A 25,969-nucleotide genomic window follows, 5' to 3' on the forward strand; every position below is an offset into this window, starting at 1 on the left:
CTTCATCTTTGGGATAGGATAATATCACACGAAGTGACTAGAACTTGCATAGAGGTTGTGTACGCATCATCATATCCATCATCTTTTACATTCCAAGTTGAATGTCTCTCCCCTAACCTCGAGCCCCAGTGAAATACACTTAATAATCTTTTGAACTTTTCCTTCATAGCTCTTGTCACACTGGTAATCATGTAGCTATTTATGAATGACTGGCCCTACCATCTGTGTCCCCCATGAAACTGAGCTCCCTGAAGGAGGTACATGTTCACCTTATTCCCAGTCTTCCTCAGTGCCTAGAGCAGTGGCCATCTAGACCAGGTACCCATTCACTACTGAAAGGATGGATGAATGAAGGAATAACTGATTATGAATGGACTTTGTAAAGTGTAAAATGCTATTCAAGATGGAAGATATTAACATATTTGCTGAACATTTAGTCCCTACTAAGCACAGTATTTGGCATGTTATATGCATTGTTTCATGCGATCCAACAAAAACACCATGACTCAAGTACTATTATTATCCTAATCTTTTGAAAGGAAGTGAGGCTTAGAAAGGTTAAGTACCTTGTCTAAAATAATATTGCTCTACTAGATCAGCCTTTTTTGTATTTTTGGCATTCTTTATAGCAGTGCACATATAATAAAATAAAAATTAATCCAATTCAAGGTCTGGATTCTGGTAGCAAGTTTAATTCTGATTTGATTGCCAGATAATAGATGTAAGTCTTGAGCATGACCCTTCAATGATTAGAGTTGAAAATTTAGCAGGTTTTTCTGGTTAAGCTTTGAAAGCCCTGCAAACTTAAATGACTATCATAATTAGAACATTGTATCTTGAGACAAAAATGAATGTTTATTTTTCTAAAAGACAATTAGAGAGCAGACCCTCAGGTTTTATATTCTCACTACAGAGGCATGTACCCCTCATAAAATAGCAAAATAATTAATGGTAACATCTCTGACCTACACCAAGTTCATTTTCCGCAAACTCAAGAAAATGAAACGCCTAGAGCATGACTTTAATCTAATCTTGATTTTTAACCTTATATTGTGCATATTGATATCAGCTCTTAAAAGAGCTCCCTTTAGAATTCAAAAGGCATGTGTTTCTGCTTGTAGTTTTCTTTAATAAAGGTTTTTCTCATTATAGAAACTTTGTCCCTTTTACTTTTTATTTTAGAAACCAAAAGTCTGAATTACATTTCCTTGTAGGTTTTTTTTTAAAAGATTATATTTATTTATTCATGAGAGACACAAGGAGAAGGGCAGAGACATAGGCAGAGGGAGAAGTAGGCTCTCTGCAGGGAGCCCAATGCAGAACTCGATTCCAGGACCCCGGGATCACCACCTGAGCCAAAGACAGATGCTCAACCACGGAGCTACCCAGGTGCTGCTCCTTGTAAGTTTAATTAGGATTCTCGTTATACTAGATGAATAGCTTGATACATGTGTATAGAGATAATTGTGACAATTAATAATTATAAGCAGAACTACTAAAATGAAACAGTCTTTAAGAATGTGTATATGTTAATTGTACCAAGAAATTTAAAGAAATCTGTTAATTAAAGAGATACTTAATGGTGAAGTATTGGTATACTTTGGTTTGTGAATAAAGTGTACTAACATTTGTAAATTAAAAAAAGAGGATTTAACTACTTAGTGGTAGCTTACTCTTTAAAGAAATCCTATGATAAATGCTCTTATAAAATATAGAATCATGGGGGGTACCTGGGTGGCTCAGTTGGTTAAGTATCTGCCTTCTACTCAGGTCATGATCCCAGAGTCCCAGGATCAAGCCCCATGTCATTGGGCTCCCTGCTCAGTGGGGAGCCAGCTTTTCCCTTTCTGTGGGACCCCCACCCCTGTGCTCTCTGTCTCATATTCCCTCATACACCCGCTCTCTCTCTCTCAAATAAATAAAATCTTAAAAATATATGTATATATATATATATATATATATATATATATATATATAAATTTAATTTTCTGTGATTTAGAAGATTATATTATGTGAGATTTAGGTGTGTCTTTAGTGGTCCCTGGATATGGGATCCCTGGGTGGCTCAGCGGTTTAGCACCTGCCTTCAGCTCAGGGCGTGATCCTGGAGTCCCAGGATGGAGTCCCACGTCGGGCTCCCGACATGGAGCCTGCTTCTCCCTCTGCCTGTGTCTCTGCCTCTGTGTGTGTGTGTGTGTGTGTGTGTGTGTGTGTGTGTGTGTGTGTGTCTCATGGATAAATAAATAAAATCTTTAAAAAAAAAAAATGGTCCCTGGATATCCACTGCTACATAAGAGATTCCTCTAAAAAATTCAAGGTATTTAGGAATTTTAATATTTTTAAATAGCTCCAAACTAGTTAATGTGTACATGTTGTTGAAAATATAGCTCCAACTATACCATGTGATTTTAAAATACTATCTCCCCTAAAAAACCCTTCTGCTAATTTTGAATACTACTAACTGTGGTGAACTTTATCCATTGTCTACCATGTACTGTACTGGGCTCCACAGATGGAGGTACATACAGTACCAAATAAATGGTACTTTCCACTCAAAGGGGCTTAAATTAGTTGAGGGGAATGTCCAGAGAAAGAGAGAGAGAATATGAAAAAAAGTTAAGGAAATTGTTCCATAAGATGTTTGAACAGAAAGATATGCAAAATATATGTCCATAGCCATGACTAGAAGTTAAAAAAAAAAAAAAAAAGGCTCCTAATCTGATAGTGAAAATTCCCATGTAGGCCCAAGCCATATCCCATGCCCTTTAGGCCCTTATGTGGGTCTTTCTTTCTGGGAAAATCCACGTTTGGGAAAAACCAATAATCTAGGATTCTTTTTCTACTTGGTCACAAAAGGTACAAATGATGATAGATTCTATAATACATTTTTCCAATTGGCCTGGGATTTGAGTGTCATTTCTTTCCGTTATTGATTCTGAGAGACTAATAGTGTTTTGTTTATTCCATATAGATATTTATAACGACTAAAAAAAATACAGATACCACACACAACCAAGTCTATTTGCTAACACTAGAACATTTCACACATAACCTAAGTAGGCATCTGAACGTGGTGCCATAATACTAATGTTGAAAGCCATACCACTCATTTAACTATCAATGTCTTAGTCATTGTGGACTCTTCCCTCATTCCCCCATATCCCAGCAGTTATCCATCCCTGCCCAGTCTTCCGCAATTCACACATAAAACCCACAGATGGATTTTTCTTAAAATGAAAAATGAAATTCTAGCCATAGTTAGAAATATTTAGTCATTTAATCCAACATCCCTTTTGACTTATTATATTTAATGATTCATTCATTTTGCTCAGCAAGGACCTATAACTCCGTGTCAGGCATTAGGCTAGCAATTCAGGGGTAACAAGCTAGGCTACTGAGTTTATATCTACTGAAGCACACATTATCAGAGAATCCCACAAACACATGTAAAAGTGCAATTTTGAAAGAGTGAAATCTTGCCATTTGCAACAATGTGGATGGAACTAGAGGGTATTATGCTAAGCAAAATAAGTCAGTCAAAGAAAGACAAATACCATATGATTTCACTCATGTGGAATTTAAGAAACAAAACAGATGAATATGGAGGAAGGGAAGAAAAATAAAATAAGATAAAAACAGAGAGAGGCAAATCATAAGACTCAACTATAGGAAACAGTCTTGCTGGAAGGGAGGTTGGGTCGGGGGGTGATGTAATTGGGTGATGGGCATTAAGGAGGGCACATGATGTAATGAGCACAGGTGTTATATGCAACCAATCAATCACTAAATTCTCCTGAAACTGATAATAAGTCACTGTATGTTAACTAAATGGAATTTAAAAAAATTAAGTACAATTTTGACAAGTTATGTGAAGGAAAGGTTATGGGAGTACCTATACTGGAAGAATAGCTATCCATGGAGAATAGCACTCACAAATGCTCTGGTAGGCAGGAAGAACTGAGGAGGCCAATCTGTTGAGAGAGCAGAAAATGAGGGATAAAAGGTGTGAACTGAAGCCAAAACACATAGGTTTTTGCAGCCACTGTTAAGGGCTTTCTTCCTAATCCTAAATGCAGCAAAGAAGACATTGAAAAGTTGTGAGGAAAAGGAATGACATGATCATATGTATGCTTTCGTAAGACCACTCTGGCTGCGTTTTGGAGAGGGCATGGGACAGGGAGCCAGAGTGGACATGGGACATCCCTTGAGAGGCTTTGTGATCATCCAAGAGAGGGCTGATGGTCACCTGACTGCAGTACTGATGGAAGAGGTGGAGAGAAGTAGGCATGGGTTGGCTGTGGAGAAGGTTGAGAGAGAAGTCAAGGATGACACCCAGATCCTAACTCTTCAAACTCAGTGGATTGTGTGGTGCCAGTCACTGGACCACATTTTCCATTTGAAGCATCTTTGAGACATCAAAGAACTGAGCAAAAAAGCCACTGGATACAAGGAGTGGAGCTCAGAAGAGAGGAGTAGGCCAGAAATAGAAAGTAGGGAGTTCTCTGGTATCTGAATCCACTTTACAACAGCCAGAATAGCTTCCCAGACTTCTGCTTGGACACCTTCAAAATGACAGAAAATTCTCCACCACCATGAGCAGACATGGTTAGTTAAAGAAAGATGTTCCTTATGTTAGACTATACACTTGAAGTAAATTGTTACCACTTCTGATTCTGCCCTTTGAACAAATGAAATCTCTCTTCTATCTAACAAGGCTTCAGAATTTGAAGAAAACTGGAATGGTGTATCTCCTCACTGCTTTGCCAGCCAGCCACCCACCTTAGATCTTCTGTCTATCAAACATTCTTTCAGATCCTGTCAGCAGTCTAGCCCGTTTCTTCAGCCTCATCTATTGAAAACATAAAACCAGATCTAGAAAACACCCATTTACCCACACAAAGTAGTACTTCCCCTCAGATCTAAACACTTGGAGCTTCCCAAGCGTGGTGTGTTTTCACAAACTTTTGTGCCTTTTCTCATGCCATTGCAGAGGAGTGGTTTTTAACTCCACCATAAGTAAAGTTACAGCTCTGCAGAAGAGGCTAAAAAGACCACCTAGCTAACTAGGCTCTTAGCAATGTGTAACCCAAACCCATCTTCCTAGCTAAACTGGCAATTTCATTGTTCCTCAAGCATACTCGACCAGTTCACTCTTCCATGTCTTTATTTAGATACTCTCTTCTGTCTAGGGCACCTTTCATCTTTTATTCTTGAAATCTTATCAGTCATTCAAAATCCATTCAAGAGGTCACTTACTCTTTTTTTTCCCCATCATTATAAGTGTACTCTTTAATCCCCATCCCCTATTTCACCCATACCCCAACCTACCTCCCCTCTGCCAACCATCAGTTCTCCAGAGTGAAGAGTCTGTTTCTTGGTTGTCCCTTCCTTCCCCCCCCCACTTCAGTCATTTGTTTTGCTTCTTTGATTCCACATATGAGTGAGATCAAACAGTATTTGTCCCTCACTGACTTATTTCACTTAGCATTATACTCTCTAGCTCCATGTTGTTGCAAATGGCAAGATTTCATTTTTTTTTATGGTTGAATAATATCCCATTGTATGTATACACCACATCTTCTTTATCTGTTCATCTGTCAGTGAACACTTAGGCTGCTTCTGTAGTTTGGCTATTATAAATAATGCTGCAATAAACATAGAGATACAGGTATCCCTTCAAATTAGTATTTTTGCATTTGGGGGGGGGGTAAATACCCAGGAATGTGATTACTGGTTTGCAGGGTAATTCTGTTTTAACGTTTATGAGGAACAAGAGATCATTTGTTCTTCATTTCCACTGGTCTGCTCTATGTTACCTGTTTACTTGTACTGTCACCTCCCTTGAAAGCAAGAGATAGGTCTTATCTATTTTGTGTCACTCACAACCTCTGGGAAATTCTCGAGAGTGCTCAAATATTTGTTCAATTGAGTTAGTTTTATTTATTTCCTTAAAGAAAAAATAAGATGTATTTTTAGTAGCTTGCTTTCTTTTCTCTTCTCTCTCTGACTTTCTCTTTCTCTCTCTCTCTCTCTCTCTCTCTCTCTCTCTCTGAGGTAAAATATTTGTGGTAGTGATTCTCAAACATAAGAGCCATTTGGGGGAACTTATCAAACTCATATATTTCTGCCACTTCTCCCCATGATTCTAATTCTACAGATCTGGGAGATCTGATGTTGGGCTCAAGTATCTGCATTTTTTTATAAGTACCCTGTAGTAGGAAGGGGGGATTCAGATCATATGACACCTGGGTTGTACTTTCAGAAACATTGCAGCAGGGTATTTGTCATTATGCCTATTAATGGATTATTATTACCTTCTTTGAACAAAACAGATCAGTTCATTAACAGGGGAACAGGTAGTACGCGGAACAGCAAACACCAAGATGTTTGTCATATCGCTTTCGGATCCAGAGTTCTGGGACCACCTCCACTCTCTGGCAGGAGGAATAACATGAGGATATCCAGTGAGGTAGGAGCGAGGTTTGAAGAGCTTGTCTAAGCATGAGGAGCATGGGAAGAGAAGGGTTTTTTCCCCAGTGCATGAGTGGCTGGGGAAAGAGGGAGAGAGATGACATGCCAAAAACAGAAGGCTTGAATAAATTTGGAACAGAGATTCTGGATTTTAAAAGACCCCAAAACTGTTTTATTTTTGTCATGTCAACACAATTAACATTTCTGAGTATTCTTTTGATTAAATATGTTCACAAAACTTAAAGGCAAATATATGTGAGCACATTTTGTGGTCTTCTTCAAAAAGGATTTGGATCATCACCAGATACCTTATAAGGAACAGATTATCAAATGTTACATTTTTATTTTTAATTTCCTATGAATTTCTAACACTAGTGACTTTCAGTAAAACTCTTACCTAGTAAAGATGGAGTGTAGCAAATAAGCACATTTTAATTTATGTGTCTGGAAGACTTGTTTGTCTCCTATTTTGTCTCACATATTTCTCCTTCCATTTCTCGCTGACTTTCTGCTGTGATTTCCCTCTCTATCCTTCCCTTTCTAACCTTTTCATTCCCTCTAGTTTGTTTCTCACTTTTTATTTGTCCAAATATTATTAGTCTCTATAAATTCTATAGAAAATAAGTGCAACTCCCATATTTTAAAATGTGCAGATTAATTCCTCTCCCTTACAGACAATAAGATCCGTTGGATCCAGAAATACTCGATCATGCCAACAGTCTGTGGCCGATAACTGTGCTAGCAGTACAGAGATGGCAGCCTCACTGAGGCCTCAGTTTGAAGAGCAAGCAGATAAAGAAAATATTTGCCAAATAAAGCAAACTGTACCTGTTCATGGTAAGAATCATGCATAAAGTTTTGATAACCAGGGGAAAATAGAAATGTTCTTGCAAAGATAAATTTGAAGTTATATTCTTGACTATATCTTAACATCCAGAGAATTATCATTCAGAAATGAAAAAGATGGCAGATATTGAAATATGTTTCAGGTTCTTATACATATATTCTATTCTGAAACCTATCATTCTGTCTCTTATTTTAAAATTCTTTCTTCCTTCCTTCCTTTTTTTTCTTTCTTTCTTCCTTTCTTTCAAGTGGGCTTCAAGGGGCTCAAACTCATGACCCTGAGATCAAGACCTGAGCTCAGATCAAGAGACACATCCTTAACCTACTGAGCCACCCAGTCATCCCACCCATTATTCTCTTTATTCCATTATTTCAAATCACCATAGTACCCTGTGTTTTTATTTTATGATGACTGGTAAGGAAATAACATAGCATTCTATTATCACTACATTTTGGGAACTCCACATGTATTTTAAGTTTTCTTTTTTTTTTTAATATTTTATTTAGTTATTCATGAGAGACACGGGGGAGGGGGGGATGTGGGGGCAGAGACACAGGCAGAGGGAGAAGCAGGCTCCATGCAGGTAGCCTGATGTGGGACTTGATCCCAGGTCTCCAGGATCAGGCCCTGGGCTGAAGGCGACACTAAACCGCTGAGCCACCAGGGCTGCCCCATTTTAAGTTTTCTTAATTTTATCTTTTAGTTAATCTCTTCCATTTGTAAAGTGCTTTTTATTTTCTCCCACTGATGCAAAAAGAACCCTGTTGATGAAGAACAGACTCTTGTCCCATTTTATAGATTGAGAGTTCATAGCTAGCAGAGAGGTAAAGTGATTTGCAATTTGTAATCTTTGGAAGGAATTGAGACCAGGACCAAAGGCTTACCACTCGCTGTAGTTTTTCCATTCTTGCATGTCTGACTTTTGTTAGAGTTGAAAAAGAAGGCATTTGGGTTTATTTTATTTGATTTGGAGATTAATGATCACTTTTGCAGATTATATTTTCCGTAGAGTACAAAACTGAGAAAAGGAAATAGATACCATAGATATTCAGTCCTGGCTCTACCACTGTGTGTAAGACCTTGATCAAAATTCCTAAACCTTGCGGGTCTCAGTTTCCTCATCTGTAAAATGGGGATAAAATTACTACTGGAACTAGTAGTAATAAACCATGACTACCTCTCAAAGGGTCATTGTGAGGATTCAACAAAAAAAGCCAGTCAGGCACATCATATTGTGCCAAGAAATTAAGCATTCAGTAAATATTAGATGCTGCTATAAATGCTGTTGTTATGATGATGATTATTACACAGTTAAGTTAAACGTAAGAATTCTTTTTCAGGTTTGATCGCAGTTCTCCAGGGCTCTTTTGAAAACTACTTTTAAGCTGTTGATGAATCATTCTTTTCTACTTCTTTCAAAGGAAGAAATTATTTTTCTGTATTAGCTATCAACTTCATTTTTTATGCTTTTTAATATAGCATGTTGTATGATAAACAACCAAATTACCTGTAGCTCTCTGTAAGGTTGTATTACATGAAGAAAATGCCTCAGTAATTTTGAAAGCCTGATACAATCCCAATAGTGGAATAGGAATAAATACCTATTTTCCATGAAGGAATAAATTGTGGTTTTGATACAGCTTTATATGATGTCACAATGATACATGAACATTATAGCTACAATTATATTTATTGAGTCGTTTCAAACCATATAGCACTTTCTGTTCTGGCTTTTTGTTCTTTGATATGAAAATGTACCAGCTGATCTGCATGTTATGCATCCACATCCCCCTCAAGAACCATCAGCAGATAAGAATAATAACAGGAGAAGATTACGGTTAAAAAGCACCAGCAGAGAAAGGACAGAAGCACACAGCGGTACGGCACTAATTCAATACTATCTTATATCTGTATATTATTCAGAGCAATGGAATCTCTCTCTGCAGGTTGTAAATTTCAAAGGATTACGAACCAATTCATTTAAAATATAAATGTCTTTTCTACAGGGATTATGGAAATCAAATTTTCTGCAAAAGAATTGCTCTAGAGCCCTCACAGAGATTTGCTGGATTAAATAGACAGTACCACAGAAGTAAAGGACTTCCTACTTCTACTCTCAAAAGCTGAATAAGCTTAAATTATTGTTTTTTAGAAATGGCCCAAATTTGATAGAGGAAGTTTCTGCCTGCAGTCTTTACTAAAATTGAACTTAACTCATAATTTTTCATGTTTCATTTATATCTCTTCTTTTTAAATTGGGCCTTTTTCAGATATATATATTTTTTACATTTGCTTTCTCTCCCTTTGGACTTCATGCCATCCAATAGAATGTAGGTTAAAACTTCAACTCTTTGTAACCAATAAAGCATTAGATAAATATAAGTGGCTGTTATAATTACCCCTTTGAATATTGGATATGAGGCATGTAAATCTTGTCTGCACATGCATTAGTGTATCCTGAGTCAAGTCCAGAGTATATCTTGTATGCATCTGTTAGCATAATTTCTCAAAATTTTAGATGGGCTGAAATTCAGCTTCTTAGGATTCATGTTATTTTTATAAAATAGTATATAGAAAAGTTAATTCTGTGTCCGTTTTCCTACGATGTTGAAGGAAAGCACTTGGTTTAAAAAAGTCAGGTTGTATAAGAATTGTACTTTAAAGAAAACACACTCCATTTTATGTGGAACCAAAGAGAAAAATATAGGACTCTTTAAAAATAATGAGTTTTGGAATTCCTTTTATTACATATTGTAAAACTTAAATCTAAAATGCTCCCATGCAAATATCAAGGAATTTAAAGATGAACCTCTACAAAAATGCAGCTGAGTTCATCTTTGAAACATTCTAGTGGAAAAGAAAAGAACTGCAGATAATCTGTATTGTCACCTCTAACATGCTTTTCAATAATCATTTAGAAAAGCAAACCACATTTATAGCATTCTTTGAAATGAACTTTTATAAAAATTAAAAGAGATAACTTCATGGAAAATATTTATTCTAATAAAGGCAGTTCTTCAGGAAATAGAAGGAATGAAGATAAAGCAACAGCTGCCCTGTTGAACAGCGGGTCCCAACAAAGCACGGAGATGAATTCCAGCTCTCCAGCACCGCCGTCTCCTGATCAAACAGGTTGGCATCTTTAGTCCACCATAATCATTAATAACTAATGAAATATCCATATGTTTAGCATTTCAAACCTGGTCATTTTGAGAAGTTGTGATTTGCTAAAATCTATCATTTTTCGTTAAATCTACTCTTAACCCCAACTGCCTGTCTGACTTTAATGGAAAAGGACACTTTTATTTCCAAGTTTCAATGCACCAGTTGTTGTGTTCAGAAGGAAAGTTTGAAACTTTGAAGTTTTCACAGGACATTGTCACTGTCCCCAAAGATTGCCTGTTGTTGCAAGTCTAGAGTCCTCTTTATAATGGAGGTGGTTGGAGTGTAGAGCATTGAACCCATCAACATATCTTGCCTAGCAGGTGTGTGTACTTTTACAAAGGCGAATTGTTTTTGAGCAAGGGAAAAGGGAAAATAAATGAAAATTGTTTGTAGTTTGTCAGTCTTATTTATGCAATGTTGAAACCTTCATTAAAATGTTAGGCGCAATTAGTGTCTCTAGCATAAATCTGACTGTGTAGAAAAACTAATTAGATGTTTAGGTGATCATTCTTGCATTTATCTTGTTTGCTGCAATATTGTGATTACACAGTAATTTACATATTTTCCTAAGAAAACACACCAAATTATTCATTACAATTGATATGGAAATACTTGAGGTAAAACTACAAATTCCAAAAAAGCATGTGGTGTTGAGATAATTAGAGTTCATTTGGTGTAGAAACACTCCTTTTACTTTGACTTTTTGACAGTTAATAATATGGTTGGCAGTAGGTCATGCAAGTTGTTGAATTGCGTAATGAAGATTCCCAGTATCTGTGCCTCCAGTTTTCTTCTACATATCCATGTACGTAATGCAACACATTGGTTTTTATCATCCTTTTCAAAATTTATTTATTAATAAAGCATCTACTGTGTTTACAAAGCATCTACTACGTGGTTAGCACCATGCAAAAGGATTTGCTCTCCAAAAGAGGACAGCCCAGTGAATCTGTTTATTTCACCTGCTCACTGTATACTGACCTGACCTCCACATCACCTTTGAAGGTGGTCCAATGAAGTAGATTCAGCCTGCTGTTAGCCACTAACCTACTGAAAATGTTAAAGCCTTGTCCCTTACAGATTTTCTCTAAAGAAATGTACATCTGCTACCCTTTTTATAGGCAAGTCATATAACGATAGTCTTAAGAAATGAATACATTATGATGAATATGATTTTATTTGTACCATTAATGTCTTAATTTGTACCATTAAGATCTTTTTGTTTGTTGCTTTTGTACTGTAGGCTTTAGAGTTTCAAATCAACAAATCTTAGATATCTCTTGGTTACTGTTCCTGTGAAGATAAATATAGCAGGATTCAAGAGTCAGGGTAAAATTACCATGTCCATGGTTTGGTTCTGCTGAACACAGATTTTTATTAAGATCTTCACCATTGACATAATGCAGCAAAAACAGTAAATTTGAAGGAAAATAGACTAAGTTGAGAAAATGCAACTTTCTCCTGCTGTCATTTTAAAGAAGAAAGTAAACATGCTTTTAATGATACTCATTATAAGTATTTGTCTGTTACAATTTGTCTGGATCGCAGTTATAAAAATCTATCTCAATGTTACATAAAAGATTAAAATTTATTTTTAAAGATTTTATTTATTTACTCATGAGAGACAAAGAGAAAAGGGCAGAGATATAGGCAGAGAGAGAAGCATGCTCCATGCAGGGAGCCCGACGTGAGACTCGATTCTGGGACCCCAGGATCACACCCTGAGCCAAAGGCAGACGCTCAACCGCTGAGCCACCTAGGCATCCCAAAAGATTAAAATCTTTTCACTATGTTGTACACCTGAAACTTATGTAACATTGTGTACCAACTATATCTCAAAAAAAAATTTAAACTTTAAAATTTTTAAAAGTTTTAATTAATATGTGTCCTAGTGGTAGTATACAGTATTTTTAACTGAAACAAATAATGATGCACAAAAGATTTTTGAATCAAAACATTCTCTCCTATAATTTAACATACAGATCTTTTTCACCAGTTACATTAGCAAGTATTTCTGTGGATTTTATTACTGGAAAAGTCTACTCAGTTTAGTCTATGAATTGTCCTGTTTCAGTCTGTAGAATGGAAAGGAAAAGCCTCTTAACTTTTCATGGTTGCCTCTCCTCCATGATTTGTAATCCAAACAATGCCCAAATTTTTATTTAAAAAAAATTGTTAAATATTCTGTCCTCCTGCAGTTGAAAGAAGATATTAGTAACTCAAACCCGTTTAAATTTGGAAGATTTCCTCCCCACCTGGAATGTCAAATTAATGAGACTGTGCTATAAAGAATTTGCTACAAGATAGGTGATAATGATTTCAGACTTATAAATTTCCTGGCCAGTGTTTCAACTCCAATGGAGAGGAAGTGCAAATGAGATGCCTGTAGCTATAGGCACTGATCTATAGGTTAAATGTTTAGCAGGTCACAAGATGGTGGATAAATTGCATTCCTTGGCTTCTGCATTATTTGATAAATCTGTTTCAACACAGAAATTTTAACCTGACTACCTGCTTTAATGTGACACTGATGGAACACTCTTCTAATTTTTGTCATCTTTCCCAAATGTCAGATGAGTGGATATTTCCTGAAAACCATGATCGTATTTCCCATTTGGCGTCCAGGAGACAGTCTCTCCTTCCAGATGATGACTCCTGCCACACTTCACACCTGTGGCTAGAAGCCAACAGGGAAAGTGAACATGGCCAACTGGCAGAGGAAACTCAGGTTGTTCGAAAGGACATTTTCACTTTTTCATCAAGACCACGGTCAGCACCTCATGGAAAAACTCAGAATATGTCCCCAGAGGGATGCCCATTTATTTTGGATCTAAAAGAGGATATCAGCATGACAAGAAGAGACACTGAATCAGAGGATGACTTTTATGGCGGTGACAGCAGCGAAGAGGTACACTGCTTGATGAGTGAAGTCGTTTTAAGCACAGTTGTTCCATTAGCTCTGATAAGCATGAAAACCAGTTGAAATGAAAGAGGGGAAATCAACTGCTATTTATAAAAGTGCAGCAGATTGCAGTGTCAGTCAACAGTTGCCTCAGGTTGTTATGGTAACTCTAAATTGCTGCCTTTTTTATTAACAGTCAGCCAATTTCAATTTTAATTATGGAAACCAGTTTTGGGGTTGTTTTTGTTTTTTTTTTATTTTAATTTTTGTCTCACAGCATGAGAAATAACATGCACTTTAGTTATATGATGGTGAGACCAGTAAAACATTAAGAACACATTGTTCTGGCTCTCTGGGGAAATTGTGCTGCAGTGGCTAAGCCTTCTGAATTGACGGTTTTCTGGCTTCCTTACTCCCCTGCCATCTCTCCACCTTAGACCTATTAGGACTCATTATTTTCCATATGGTCCCAGAATTTCAAGAGTTGTGCCAATTAAAGTTTAGATAAAGAATCATGGATTAGTGCTAGGATTTGCCTTACCCAAGGTTTTCGGTTTGTAATTATTTAGAATACAAATATATCTTATAAATTAGTAAATTCACATAAAGTTTAAAAAAGACTTGTTATAAACCAAACATAAAGTAGTTCTGAAACATTTGTTTAAAGCTTAATACATTATGATGACTTTTTTCTCCATATGAAATGAATTAATATTTGTGAAATTCCTTCAGCTTTGTTCAATGATAAGCATCCATATTTCCTGTGAAAAATAATTATCTCAAAAGCAGATTACAGTCAAGTTATGTTTTCATTAAGTTACATAAATCATTTCTATGTCAAAATTATATATAACTTTGTTATATGTTAAAATATACATTATATATTTATAAATATAGCAAGTTATATATTAGGTTATATGTATAATATATTATGTAATAATAATTAGAAAAACTGTATATGCTTACAAACATTTTTTTAAGAATTATGATTGATCAAGGATCCCCCTTTGGACTGCAGGATGTAGATTATTGCTCCTACCTTCAGAGCCAGTTGAGAATATGATGAAATTGTTCAGGCAGTAATTACGGGGTTTTGCAACTTTTAATAAGTTTCCATTGCAAAGTACATGGGGAAATCCTTTTTTTATAATATCCTTGCTTCTGAGCATGGTGAAACTATTAGTCATACCAAACATAAACCTACTGTAAATCCCTTAATGCTTGAATAGTACACATGATGCCAACATTTTAAATGTTCTGGATATCTTTGTCCCTTTCACCCTGAATAACATTAAGATATAAAAACTAAAATAGACATTCACCCTCAGCGTCTTGTACTGCCCCCATCCCAGTTATCAATTCTTTTACAGTATTAATTGACTAATCTGATAAAATAATCTGTACTTTTTCATTAATGGGATAGCCCATCCCCTTCCCATAAGCACAGCACCATCTTTCTTATCTAAACCAAAAGAATTCCTGTAATGGTGGAAATTTCAAGGCAGATGGGACATGTTAGTTCCTTCCCTGGAAAACTTTGAGAGAAGTTTTGTGGAAAACTGCCCTTTAAATATCATGACATGGGGAACTTACTTCTGTCTACAAGAACAATAAGCAATAGAACAGGAAGCAATAGAACTTCATGAGAAAAGGAACAATACTAGTTCTGAATATTTTATTTTGTTATCATTTGATGTGCTTTCTTTTGCTACTAGCTACTACACATCTGACATCCTTCATCATTTATTATTGCAAACATAAACTAATTACCAATTACATGAAATTGAAAATAAATGTATCATGCATCACCCAAGCTCTGAGTGGCATAGCTATCTGGTCACCCCCATGCCACAACCATCAGAATGACTAGTAGCATTTGGCTAGAGTCTATATCAGGACCATCTCATTGCTAATACCTGTCCTGACCCACCTTTAGTTGGAGCTGGCTAAGAATGGCTGCCGGATAGGAGGGCAGAAGCCTCACCATAATGTACAAGCTTGTATACTTGGTAGAGGCAATAACAAGATACAAACTATAAAATAGAAAACATGACAAACAAAATTGCTGGGTTATATTTAAACAAGTTCTATAATCTATGGTGACCAAATTTGTTTGTTTGGGGGTTTTTTGGTAATTTCTTTTCCTTAGGATTACTTCTCCAATTGATTAAGTATGTAAGTCATTGGGAAATTGGATTAGATATTTAAAATGTTTATTTACATATAGTCTTTGAAGAAAAATCAGTTTAGTTAATTTAGGCATCCTTACTATTCGTTGTATTATTTTAGAATGTTATATCCTTAAGGTAACATAATTATACTTGAGGAAAACAATGTCATGTCATAAATGATGGTGGATGAATGAGGCTAATTACATTACATACTATGTTTGAAGTTTATAACTTGTAGTTAAAGACCTATTTGATGGTAGACCATTGAGTATTTTTAAAGGGAAATTCTATATATTCAGTAGCATGTAAACTAAGTAAAATCAAATCATGTTACCATGGTAGAGGAAAAGTATACATACAATAGTAAAAGCTAATTAAAATGAACTTTCGGTAATATTGATTTTGTAATTTAAGTTTCTAATCATTAATTCACATCTGCAATCTTCATCAGTGCAGAGCCTCAAAAGTATGAATTTTCTTTTTTTGCATATACTCTGGTCTTAGTCTTTGCTTTACTGTATATTTTATTCCCCAGACAGCCATGTATACTAATATTCCTGATACTCAATTAATTTTGAGTTTGTAGTTCGTATTTGAAAAGCACACTATGGAAATAGATAGCTATAAAATCAAGACTACCATGTAAAATGAATTACCCTAGAAAAGCTATTAAAACAGAGTGCCTTTCCCACTATTGCAGCATCTAAAAGAAAAAAAAAAAGCCTGTTTCTATTATCATCTCTATTTTGTATTTTATGCCATTATTTCCAGTGTGGCTTTGAGTATACACCTGGTTTACAACTTGAAATAGTTAGCTTTATATTAATATTTTATTACTTCCCTAATTTAATTTTTCATCTAGAAATACTGTCATTTTTTTCCCCAAAACTCTGGCTGTGTATCACATACTAAAGTAGATACTTGCAAGGCCAGGTAATTTGTCCTGTATCACAATCTAAATTGGAACATTAAGCCAAAAAATTATCCCTAGTTGGAGATGATTTATGTGGACCAAGTACTTAGAGCATTCAAATTAGCTAGGAAGCTTCCAGGTCTTTTCCCCATCTAGCTCCAGAGAGGGCTGTGGCAGACGAATTTACCAACAACAGAGTAAAAGGACCCTTTTGGTCCTCCTCCTCAGCTTTCCCCATATTGTTGCTTTGAAGGTATTTTTTGGTCCTCAGAGTTAAACTGTTTCATGGCATTTTTTTTTTCTTCATAGTTTATATTTCTGGTTTTAGTCTATAAACCACTCATCCTTGTGTAATTGATTAATGAATTTGAATTACATTCTCACATGTACATAAACATAATAGAATATTTACTACTCTTGAGCCTGTTTATATTTCTGTGTAACCTTTTAAAACTTTTAAATGTTGATATCTGTGTTGGGAAAAAAATGTAAGGACTATTTTGAATATGTTGCCTTGCATTTTTGTTCCTGTATATTATGGATTACAACATAACATATTCTCTAAACCCACCAGGCAAATTTAATATTTACTGTGTGTGAGAAATTTTTTAAAGCCGTTCACAACTCTAGGTCTTTATTACTCTCTTATAAAGCTCTGTTCCTCTCTGCAATAGTCACAGGCTCCATGGTTCTTATGACTTGGCTCTTCATTGTTATAGGCAAGTAACAAAAATTATAAAACTCTTGTCTGCTTAGACTATAATTCTACCACTTTTGCTATTAAACATCATACAGATAAATAGTTTTTTGTACATAGGGGTTTCCAAAAGAAATCTTTAAAATGTTATCAGCTAAAAGAGCATGAAGTCTTAACTTCTAGAAAGATAGGTTATACAATTAATGGAGGCTCATCATTTTCCCCAAATATTCATGTGATGGTGTTTACCCATCCTATAGAGTCCTTCTAACTTCTATTTGTCTATGAAGCATCATTGGCTTTAGGTAAAGATATTTTTAAAAATTTGTCCAACCCCTTTTAATATCAAGCCTACTGCTGGTTAGTTACTTGTTAGAAACAGTAACGTTTTCCTTTCATTACTTTTTTATAAACTAGTCAAATGCATTATAAGATACCACTATCAATTATCTTTTCCATCCAGAGAGAACTGTATTACTTTAAGTTTCCTATAAAATCAAGAGGTGGAAGCAGAACTATTTCTTGGGGATGGTTGTTAGTGAAGCCATTTAAGATATATTTGAGTGGCCAATCTCTTTATCATCAAAGAAGAAATGATTTTTCTCATTCCTTTATGACCAATGTCTTTAGCTATATCTATGCAAATAACTATGCTTTTTAGTTGACAGCAGAAGTATATACCTTATCATCCCTATTGTCTGCTGGTGCCCAGATCCAGCTTCAGGATGCTGCCAATGCGTGCATTTAGTCACTAAAACATTGGACAAGAGTAAAGACTCCTGCTGACTCAGTCTCAATTACAGATTTCAAAACTGTTATCAAAAGTATGTTTGGAATATTTGCAGACATGTGTTTTTACAGAACTTTTAAAAATGTTATACAAGACTTCATTTCACAGTGGACTGAATTAAAAAAATCAATTGAAATATAAATAAATATGATCATCTGCTTTTACAAAGGCTAAATAAAACAGAGCTCTACCCTGACTCGCTCAACATTAAAGTTGTGATACAAAGAGCTTGGGTCCCATCTGCTCCAAGTAGGTGGCCCTCAAGAGTCATTAAAATTATCTTTTTAAAATTATAGCTCAGCAAGAGCAATCCATTTTGTGCATCCAGAAATTATTGTCCAAATGCCCATCTGCATGTCCTTTTAAGAAACGTAGTTCAACAGAGGAAGTCCTGGCTCCTTGGGGAAATCATTCTCATCTTCAGCGTACATATGCTGTGCTACAGTTAATCAGGCAAACTCTATTGATGTTTCCAGCACTGGGGCATGATTGAATATTTAACAAACAAATGCTTCTGAGCCCAGAAGACAAACGGTTCAAGAGATTTGGGACATTTTAAAAATATATATTAAGTTAAATCAAAAACATTTTGCATTTGTTCTTCTGAGAAACAGATGAACAGACTATCAGAATGTGAAAATGGCGTGACAATTTCTTTACCACTCTGACAAATTATATTCAATTGCTGTACAGGTTTTCAGTAGCTAAATGATAAACCAAAAGGGAAAACTGTTGGTTTTCAATCAGGTCGTAGTAAGCTAAGTTTTAATGCACATAACAAATGCATGTTATATAAGAAAAAAATTAAGCCAAGAGCTTATTAAGCCCAAAGGTGTTGTATGTGTGAAATCAGGAACCATCATCTATACATATATCACCTATTTTAGTAAGTCAAAAGTGTTGCCTAAGAAAGGAATAGAGGGATCCCTGGGGGGCTCAGCATTTAGCACCTGCCTTTGGCCCAGGGCGTGATCCTGGAGTCCTGGGATCAAGTCCTGCATCAGGCTTCCAGCATGGAGCCTGCTTCTCCCTCTGCCTGTGTCTCTGCCTCTCTCTCTCTCTCTCTCTCTCTCTCTTTCTGTCGCAAATAAATAAATAAATAAATAAATCTTTAAAAAAATAAGAAAGGAATAAAGTTTTGCCATTGTACTACTCTTAGAAAATATAATACTAGTTTTACTCTCTATTTTTTTCCTTTGAAAAGAGAAGCCAACTCAAGTCCAGTCAAAATACTGGTCTCGTGTATCTCTTGCCTTTCTCATTTATCATAATTCCCCTTTCAGAATCTGGGATAAACCAGAATTGGTTCTAGGGCAACCAAAATAAGCAAGCCTTTTATACTCTGTCCAGATTCTCCAGTTATTTATCTTTTCCATATATTTAGAATAGCGCAGAAACGTGTTAGTGTGGAAATGCAGTACAACCAAGAGAATGCTCACCAGGGAACACAGCTAAATCTGTCCTCCTCGGCCCATCTCCAAACCAGGGTGTATCTTAGGAAAAATGTGAGATGAATGTCCATATACATCTCATGAATATTTTTGTGTGTATAATTACTGCTCATGCCAAGCAAAAAGAAATAATTTTACACCTGAGTAAACTACTACAAGGAAAAAAAGGCTGTCCTCTGACCCCCTCCCCCAGAAGTGCAAAAAATAATTTGATTTTTAAGGTGTTTTTAAAATGATGTAGCAGGGATCCCTGGGTGGCGCAGCGGTTTGGCGCCTGCCTTTGGCCCAGGGCGCTATCCTGGAGACCCGGCATCAAATCCCACATCAGGCTCCCGGTGCATGGAGCCTGCTTCTCCCTCTGCTTCTCCCTCTGCCTGTGTCTCTGCGCCTCTCTCTCTCTCTGTGACTATCATAAATAAATAAAATAAATTAAAAAAATGATGTAGCAAACATCTGGCTTTATAGGCACCCCTCCAATATTACATCTAAAATTTTTGAAATGCTATTTGCTGCCTTCTCCCATATGAAATTGTGACCTTTGTAGGTATCTATGTCTCTCTGCTTTATACTTTTTTTTGCCTTTGAGACTTTGTGCCTCTCAAGGGCAGTGCCCGTGTCCTTCTTACCTGTGTCTTCTATAGTGCCTACAAAATGCCTTACACATAGCAGGAGCTTAGTAAATATTTACTGAACTAATTTTTATTGCAAAAGTTAATTTCTGCCTATGTGATATACAAAATGGAATCCCAGAGTGATCAAAGGTTTTGGCCCAAAGGTTCATAATTATACCTTTCCTGCTTTTAACGAACCTATTTTTAGGGCCTGTCTGTTTTAAATACACAACATATGTTTAGTTTTTATTAATGAAAATATGATGGAAGTGAATGAGTAGAGAGTCTTTTGGTCACAGAAAACCCACTGCCCAGTATATACAACAATTATAGAAAATTAAACTAGAGTTTTTTTTGAAAGCTGGAGAAAAGATAGTACTATGTAACACCCAGACTGAATTAACAAGAAATATATCCTACTTCCCACCAGTACCTTCTTAGAACTAGGGTCTGAGGGATGTTTGCTATATTCTCTGTTTACTTTCTTTAGACAAGGCTAAACTTTTATTCTCCTTTTGTCTCTATGAAACAAAAGTTGCAAGAGTCACCGCTCCATTCCTTAGTAATTTAGGACACTAGGCATTTTTCGAGTCCCTGGCATTCTTTCCAGTTTTCTACCTGAAGGCGGGGTTCTTCAACCATGTGAACAGCCTAACGGGTCTCAGAGTGGCAATGAAGGATGAGCTCATTGAGCAAGTGGCGTACAGAGGAAAGGTGTGTCCAGTGCCTGCAGCTGAGGCTGTACGATACTGTTTCAAGGATGAAAATATCCCAACTTTCTTATTTTTTTCACTTGGGACATAAAGTAAGGGGCCATGGATCGACATTCAGTCACTATCTTTTCTTTACCTGGGGCTCTGGGAAGTAAATTTCTCCATATAAAGAAATAAATGAATGAGAAGATCAAGCCAGCATAGACAAAGCAAGTTTAGGCCCAGGACAAATACCAAGAAGAAGATCCTTAGACACCCTGCAATTCTCATTCCTTATTCAGACAGGCAAGCTGTTTCTTAGATGTTCTGAGACCCGAGTGTTCTAGGACCTTCCTTGAGAGTACAGTTACCTGCTAATCCCAACTACTTTCCACAAGAAGGGAAAATCGTTTTATGACAGGATTTGGGATTACCAACTACATTTTAGAGATTTCCAGAGTCTTAAGTATAGCATACTCTGCCTTCTACAGAACTCTCCTATCGGCCCAGCCTATCCATCCCCACTACCAGTGTCTCAACCAGACACCCCAGCGCTTCTAATCATGACAGCTCAACAGTCTCCTGATTGGCCTCCCTCTCTGCTATCTCCACAGACGCTGCAGACACCACACGAACTCACACCAATGCCTTCTATCATGTGACATCTCTGATTCTCCTGAGTCACATCACTCAAGGACCCTTCAAAGGCCCTGGGTGACAGAGATTCAGTTCTGGGCTACCATTATATCCTCAGCACCCACAGCGCCTATGGCAATAACCCTAGATAGGATTAGGAAGAAAGGAAGATTGGCAGAACAATGACAGACACACAGGGGGATAGATCCCTTCTCATTAAAAGGCATAATAAATTCTTCTGGCCGGTATGCAATCTAGAGCAGGCTTTCTTGCCTTTACATATGCTTCACTTATGCTAAAACGGCAATCTCACCTCAGATAGTGATCTGTGTGTTGAGTGTGATGATGACCAAACACTCAGGAAGAAACTGAAAAGTTCAATCAGTCACTCAGATATTTTGTTTAAAAATACCAAAATTGGGACACCTGGGTGGCTCAGCACTTGAGAGTCTGCCTTCACCTCAGGGCATGATCCCTTTCCAGGGATCAAGTCCCATATCGGGCTCCCTACAAGGAGCCTGCTTCTCCCTCTAGCTCTCTGCCCGTCTCTGTGTGTCTCTCATGAATGAATAAATAATATCTTAAAAAAAATAAAAATACCAAATTTGGGGGGAACACCTGGGTGACCCAGTTTGTTAGGCATCCAACTCTTGATTTTGGCTCAGGTCATGAGTGTCTTGAGGTCTTAAGATCCAGCCCCATCAGGCTTCCTGCTGAGCATGAGGTCGGCTTGAGATTCTCTCTTTCCCTATCCCTCTGCCCCTCCACCTTGATCCTGAATGCATTTTCTCTCTCACTCACTCTAAAAAAATTTTTAATTAAAAATAAAAAACCAAATTTGGGGAATAACTAGATATTTGGTTCTCTGTGGCTACAAATGGAAGGATAGGAAATAGCTTTCTGAAACTGAATGTAAGATATATTTTCTCAGGCATCAAATAATGTCTCTAAAATACAATCTGCTTTTGGGGGAACCTGGGTGGCTCAGTTGGTTAAGCATTTAACTCTTGATTTTGGCTCAGGTCATGATCTTAAGATTATGAGATGGAGCTCTGGGTCAGGTTCCATGCTCAGTGGGAGTCCTCTTGTCCCTCTCCCTCCCCTGCCCTCCACTGGCTTGCATGCATGCTCTCTCTTTCTCAAATAAAAATAAATAAATAAAATCTTTAAATCTATATAGATATATATACTCTGCTTTTATTGATTTTTTTCTGTCCTAAGTTTATCATTTTAATATCCATTTATTTATTATATATTTAAATAACACAAGTTGGAAAAATCTACCCTGGCAAGAATAAGCAGTGATCACATTAGTTTGTTTTTTAAATTTTTTCTTATTTTATAGCAGAAAAATCCACCTACTAAAAAAGTACTGTATTTCTCATTTTCATTATTTACTTTCACAGCCATTGATTTTATGTTTGTACTTCCTCCTTTCTCAGATTTAAAAATTAAAACTTTCCTAGGGATAATCTCAGAACTATGTACTTGAAAAATTCATGTAGCTTTCCAAATAATTATATTTCATGATGCTCATGTTTTATGGAAAAAAATACTTTCTATAATTGAAATTTTCATGTAAGAAAAGTATTTCACAAAACATGTCTACTATCTATTGCTCTTCAACAATAAAACTTCCCTACAATAATTTAAGACAAAAATACTTTGATAAGCCCACTTCTTTTTAAAGTAGCATTTCCCGCCTTAAATAAGCTAAATATTATAAGTTCTAGCTCTTTCTCTTCGCACAGAGTCAGCTCATTGGGAATTCAAAGTCTACAAATCATAGATAACTTCCTATAGATCTCTTCTTCCACATGCTTTTTTGAAAGGACTATATTTTTAGTGACCTCTTCTTAAATGATTCTTTTGTAACTCAATGGTAAAAAAAAAAAATATGCCTTACCAAGACCAGATACCATAGTAGGGCACCTTAGCAAATGGTTTATATACCTACTTACGTTGCTTGTTTTAGATGCTCGTGTTTTTATTGCAGAATAAAATAGTATATATATATATATCTATATATATATATATATATATATATATATGCTTTTTGTTCAGAGAATACATGAACTTATTAAGAACTGTTATCAGTAGTTTATTCACCACAGATTTTGACTCAACATGGTTTCACTTTGTTCCCCTATGTAGGATAACAACAGTATCCAGGGCTCCCCAAGTCCAGCAGCTAGTCCTTCAGGGTTAACTCAGTTAACGTTAGAGAGCACGTTGGGGAAGGCTGCAAGGCGAACTGATAAAGGACCTCTAAAAAGTGCCTACACAGAAGCAGGAACATCAGAAAGCCAGAATTCCTTGGCAAAGCAGATAGATAGAAAAGACTTTCAAAGGAGCATGGTGCCTACGCCATGCCTTTCTCCCCCTGGAAGAAGTGAATCCTCTCAGAAAATTCCAGATCCTCTTATCAAAGCAAAGGACCGGCCAACCCATCAAGTACCAGCTTCAATAAATAAAACCTTGCTCAAGGAGACCTCAGGGGAAAAGTTGAGACCGATTCCTGAAGTATCTGTAAGTGGTATCCCTCTGGTTTGCATAGGCGGGCAGTACGTCCTGCTGTGTTCTGTTCTGTTCCACTTCGCACGCATTTTCAGCAGGACCTATTTTTCATCATTTGGGTGATCAGTAATGTATTTGCCTTCCTATTCAGATGTGTTTTAGCTCAGTAGCAGCAGCTGTTAAAGAGGAGTATATTCACATCCCAGTGATAATAGAATGCCTCATGTTTTTAATGAGAAAGATAATTATCATAATAGTTATTTTTTTTATTTCCTGGTTACTTCTCATAATTCTAGTTATCACTGCCTGCAAATTATAAATGAAGATCTTATTTCTGAGCCAAAGGCTTGCCAGTGAAATTGACAGATTTTCAATAACAATCTACATTAGGAGCCGTAAAAACATCATTATTCTATTCACTTTCTGGTCTCTTTGCAGCAGTTTCCTAAATAATAAATGGCATGAGTGAAGGTTAACAGTAAAGTAGTGTCATTGAGTAAATCCCTAGGCTAGTTTGGTGGCTATATTCATGTTCATCAGATTGATTTTCTTCCTTCCTGTGTTGGTATGTTTCTTCCTTAAGTCCCTCCATACCTATACTTAGACACCAGAGAACAAATGAAGCCATGCAGAACAAATGAACTTATATTCATCCATTTCTTTAAAACATTGAAAGCTTTCTTTATTTGTCATGTCCTAAGTATTTTCTATGTATTACATACAGTGTAAAGCTTTGGTTCAATTATGTTCTAAGCAATTCAGGGTGGATTTTTCCCTTGCACAAATCACAGACATATGCATCATCATTAACAAACTAGAAATAGCTGATACGTCTTAAATACTTGCCATGTGCCAGTCACTCAGCCAAGCCTTTTTCTGTGGAACATTTCATTTAATCCTCACAGGGACCCTGAGAGGTAGACACCTTGATCCTCGTTTTTCAGATGAGGAGACTGAGGTTCAGAGTGGTTATGCACGGTGTTCAAGGACAACAGCTGGCTAGTTGAAGAGTTAGAACTTGAATGGAGATTGTCTGAGTCAAGACTTGCTACCTGGATCCACCACGCTGGGCTCCATAAACATGTACCGGCTCTTATGGGAATGGTGACCCCTCCACAAGAAAGACCCAGATACAACTGGAATGTGTGTTCCCCTTATTTCTCATGTTCGTATGCATGTGTGTATGCATGCATGAATCATCTAACATCATGAAAATGGATTTGTTTTATGGTGATTTAGGATGAAAGTGGTCAGTAATATTTTTGCATGTTATCCATTTTTTTGGAAATATTTCTAAAACAGATGTTCTACCTAATACCTATCTGTAATTTTTTTCTTTGCTGTGCTAATAAGTGGAATGCAGGTAATAAATGAACGTTAGAGATCTATTCTACAAGAGATCTATTCTACAACACTGCTTTATTTGACTGCAGCCAAAACTGCGCTGCCAAAAACAGAGCCAAAGCAAGTCTCTAAGAAGCCTTCCACTCCATTCCCCCCACCCCTGCCCCTGCTAATTTTTTTTGCCACCACCCTTCTATTAGGTAAAATCTGTCATCCTAATATATCCAAAAGATTGTTTATTTTGAATCATTCCATCTTTCTATAGAAATAAAGCCAGAGCATGAAAATCAGCTTGGAAGCTTGAGGCACAAATGAACTTTTTAGAATTGGCCGTTGTGCCAAGTACACTGCCTGAAAAGTAGTGCTCTCCGATGATAGCAGGGGAAAATGAAAGGTTGGAGAGAGAGTAGGCAACTTTCCATTACACCATCCTCTTCATTTGAGAGGCTTTGAGGATAAGCCAGTTCACAGAGACTATTCCAGTTGCTCCAAGAGGATCTTTCTCACAGCTTATTGCTGTCGATTGCCAAGCCCAGACTGACCCAGGTGCCTTCTGCACAGGGGCTCCTGGGCAGCATATGCCATTTTCACTCATCCATTTTACAGCTGAGAAGACTGACAGAGCAATCTCTTCAAAAGGATTAAAGAGGGAAGGAGTTTTATCTGTGTTGAGGGGATAAAGGCACAAAAGCACTGCTTACCATTTGTGCAGAGAGGTTTTGACCTCAGTGTCAAAATTCATGCTAATAAAATGTGATCTCT

The 25,969-nt window shown here is 36.6% G+C and overlaps 1 protein-coding gene across 10 annotated transcripts in view; it reads left to right on the plus strand.

Moving 5' to 3' along the window:
* Positions 1-25,969, plus strand: part of CFAP20DC (CFAP20 domain containing) — a 244,468-nt gene that overhangs the window by 143,098 nt on the left and 75,401 nt on the right. For 8 of the 10 annotated variants that reach the window (XR_008666843.1, XM_055343303.1, XM_055343302.1 and 5 more), the window contains 5 exons: positions 6,333-6,469; positions 7,146-7,308; positions 9,080-9,196; positions 10,328-10,450; positions 13,057-13,391. Coding sequence is in view for 9 of the 10 variants with exons in the window: in XM_055343303.1 (XP_055199278.1) it covers positions 6,333-6,469; positions 7,146-7,308; positions 9,080-9,196; positions 10,328-10,450; positions 13,057-13,391 (875 nt within the window). In the remaining variant the exon portion in view is untranslated. Of the gene's footprint in view, positions 1-6,332; positions 6,470-7,145; positions 7,309-9,079; positions 9,197-10,327; positions 10,451-13,056; positions 13,392-23,500; positions 23,876-25,969 lie in introns of all 10 variants that reach the window. The other 2 variants (XM_055343310.1, XM_055343305.1) reach the window with 2 other exon arrangements.

The sequence above is a fragment of the Nyctereutes procyonoides genome, unplaced genomic scaffold (assembly GCF_905146905.1).
Source record: "Nyctereutes procyonoides isolate TBG_1078 unplaced genomic scaffold, NYPRO_anot_genome, whole genome shotgun sequence".
Classification (NCBI taxonomy): Eukaryota; Metazoa; Chordata; class Mammalia; order Carnivora; family Canidae; genus Nyctereutes; species Nyctereutes procyonoides.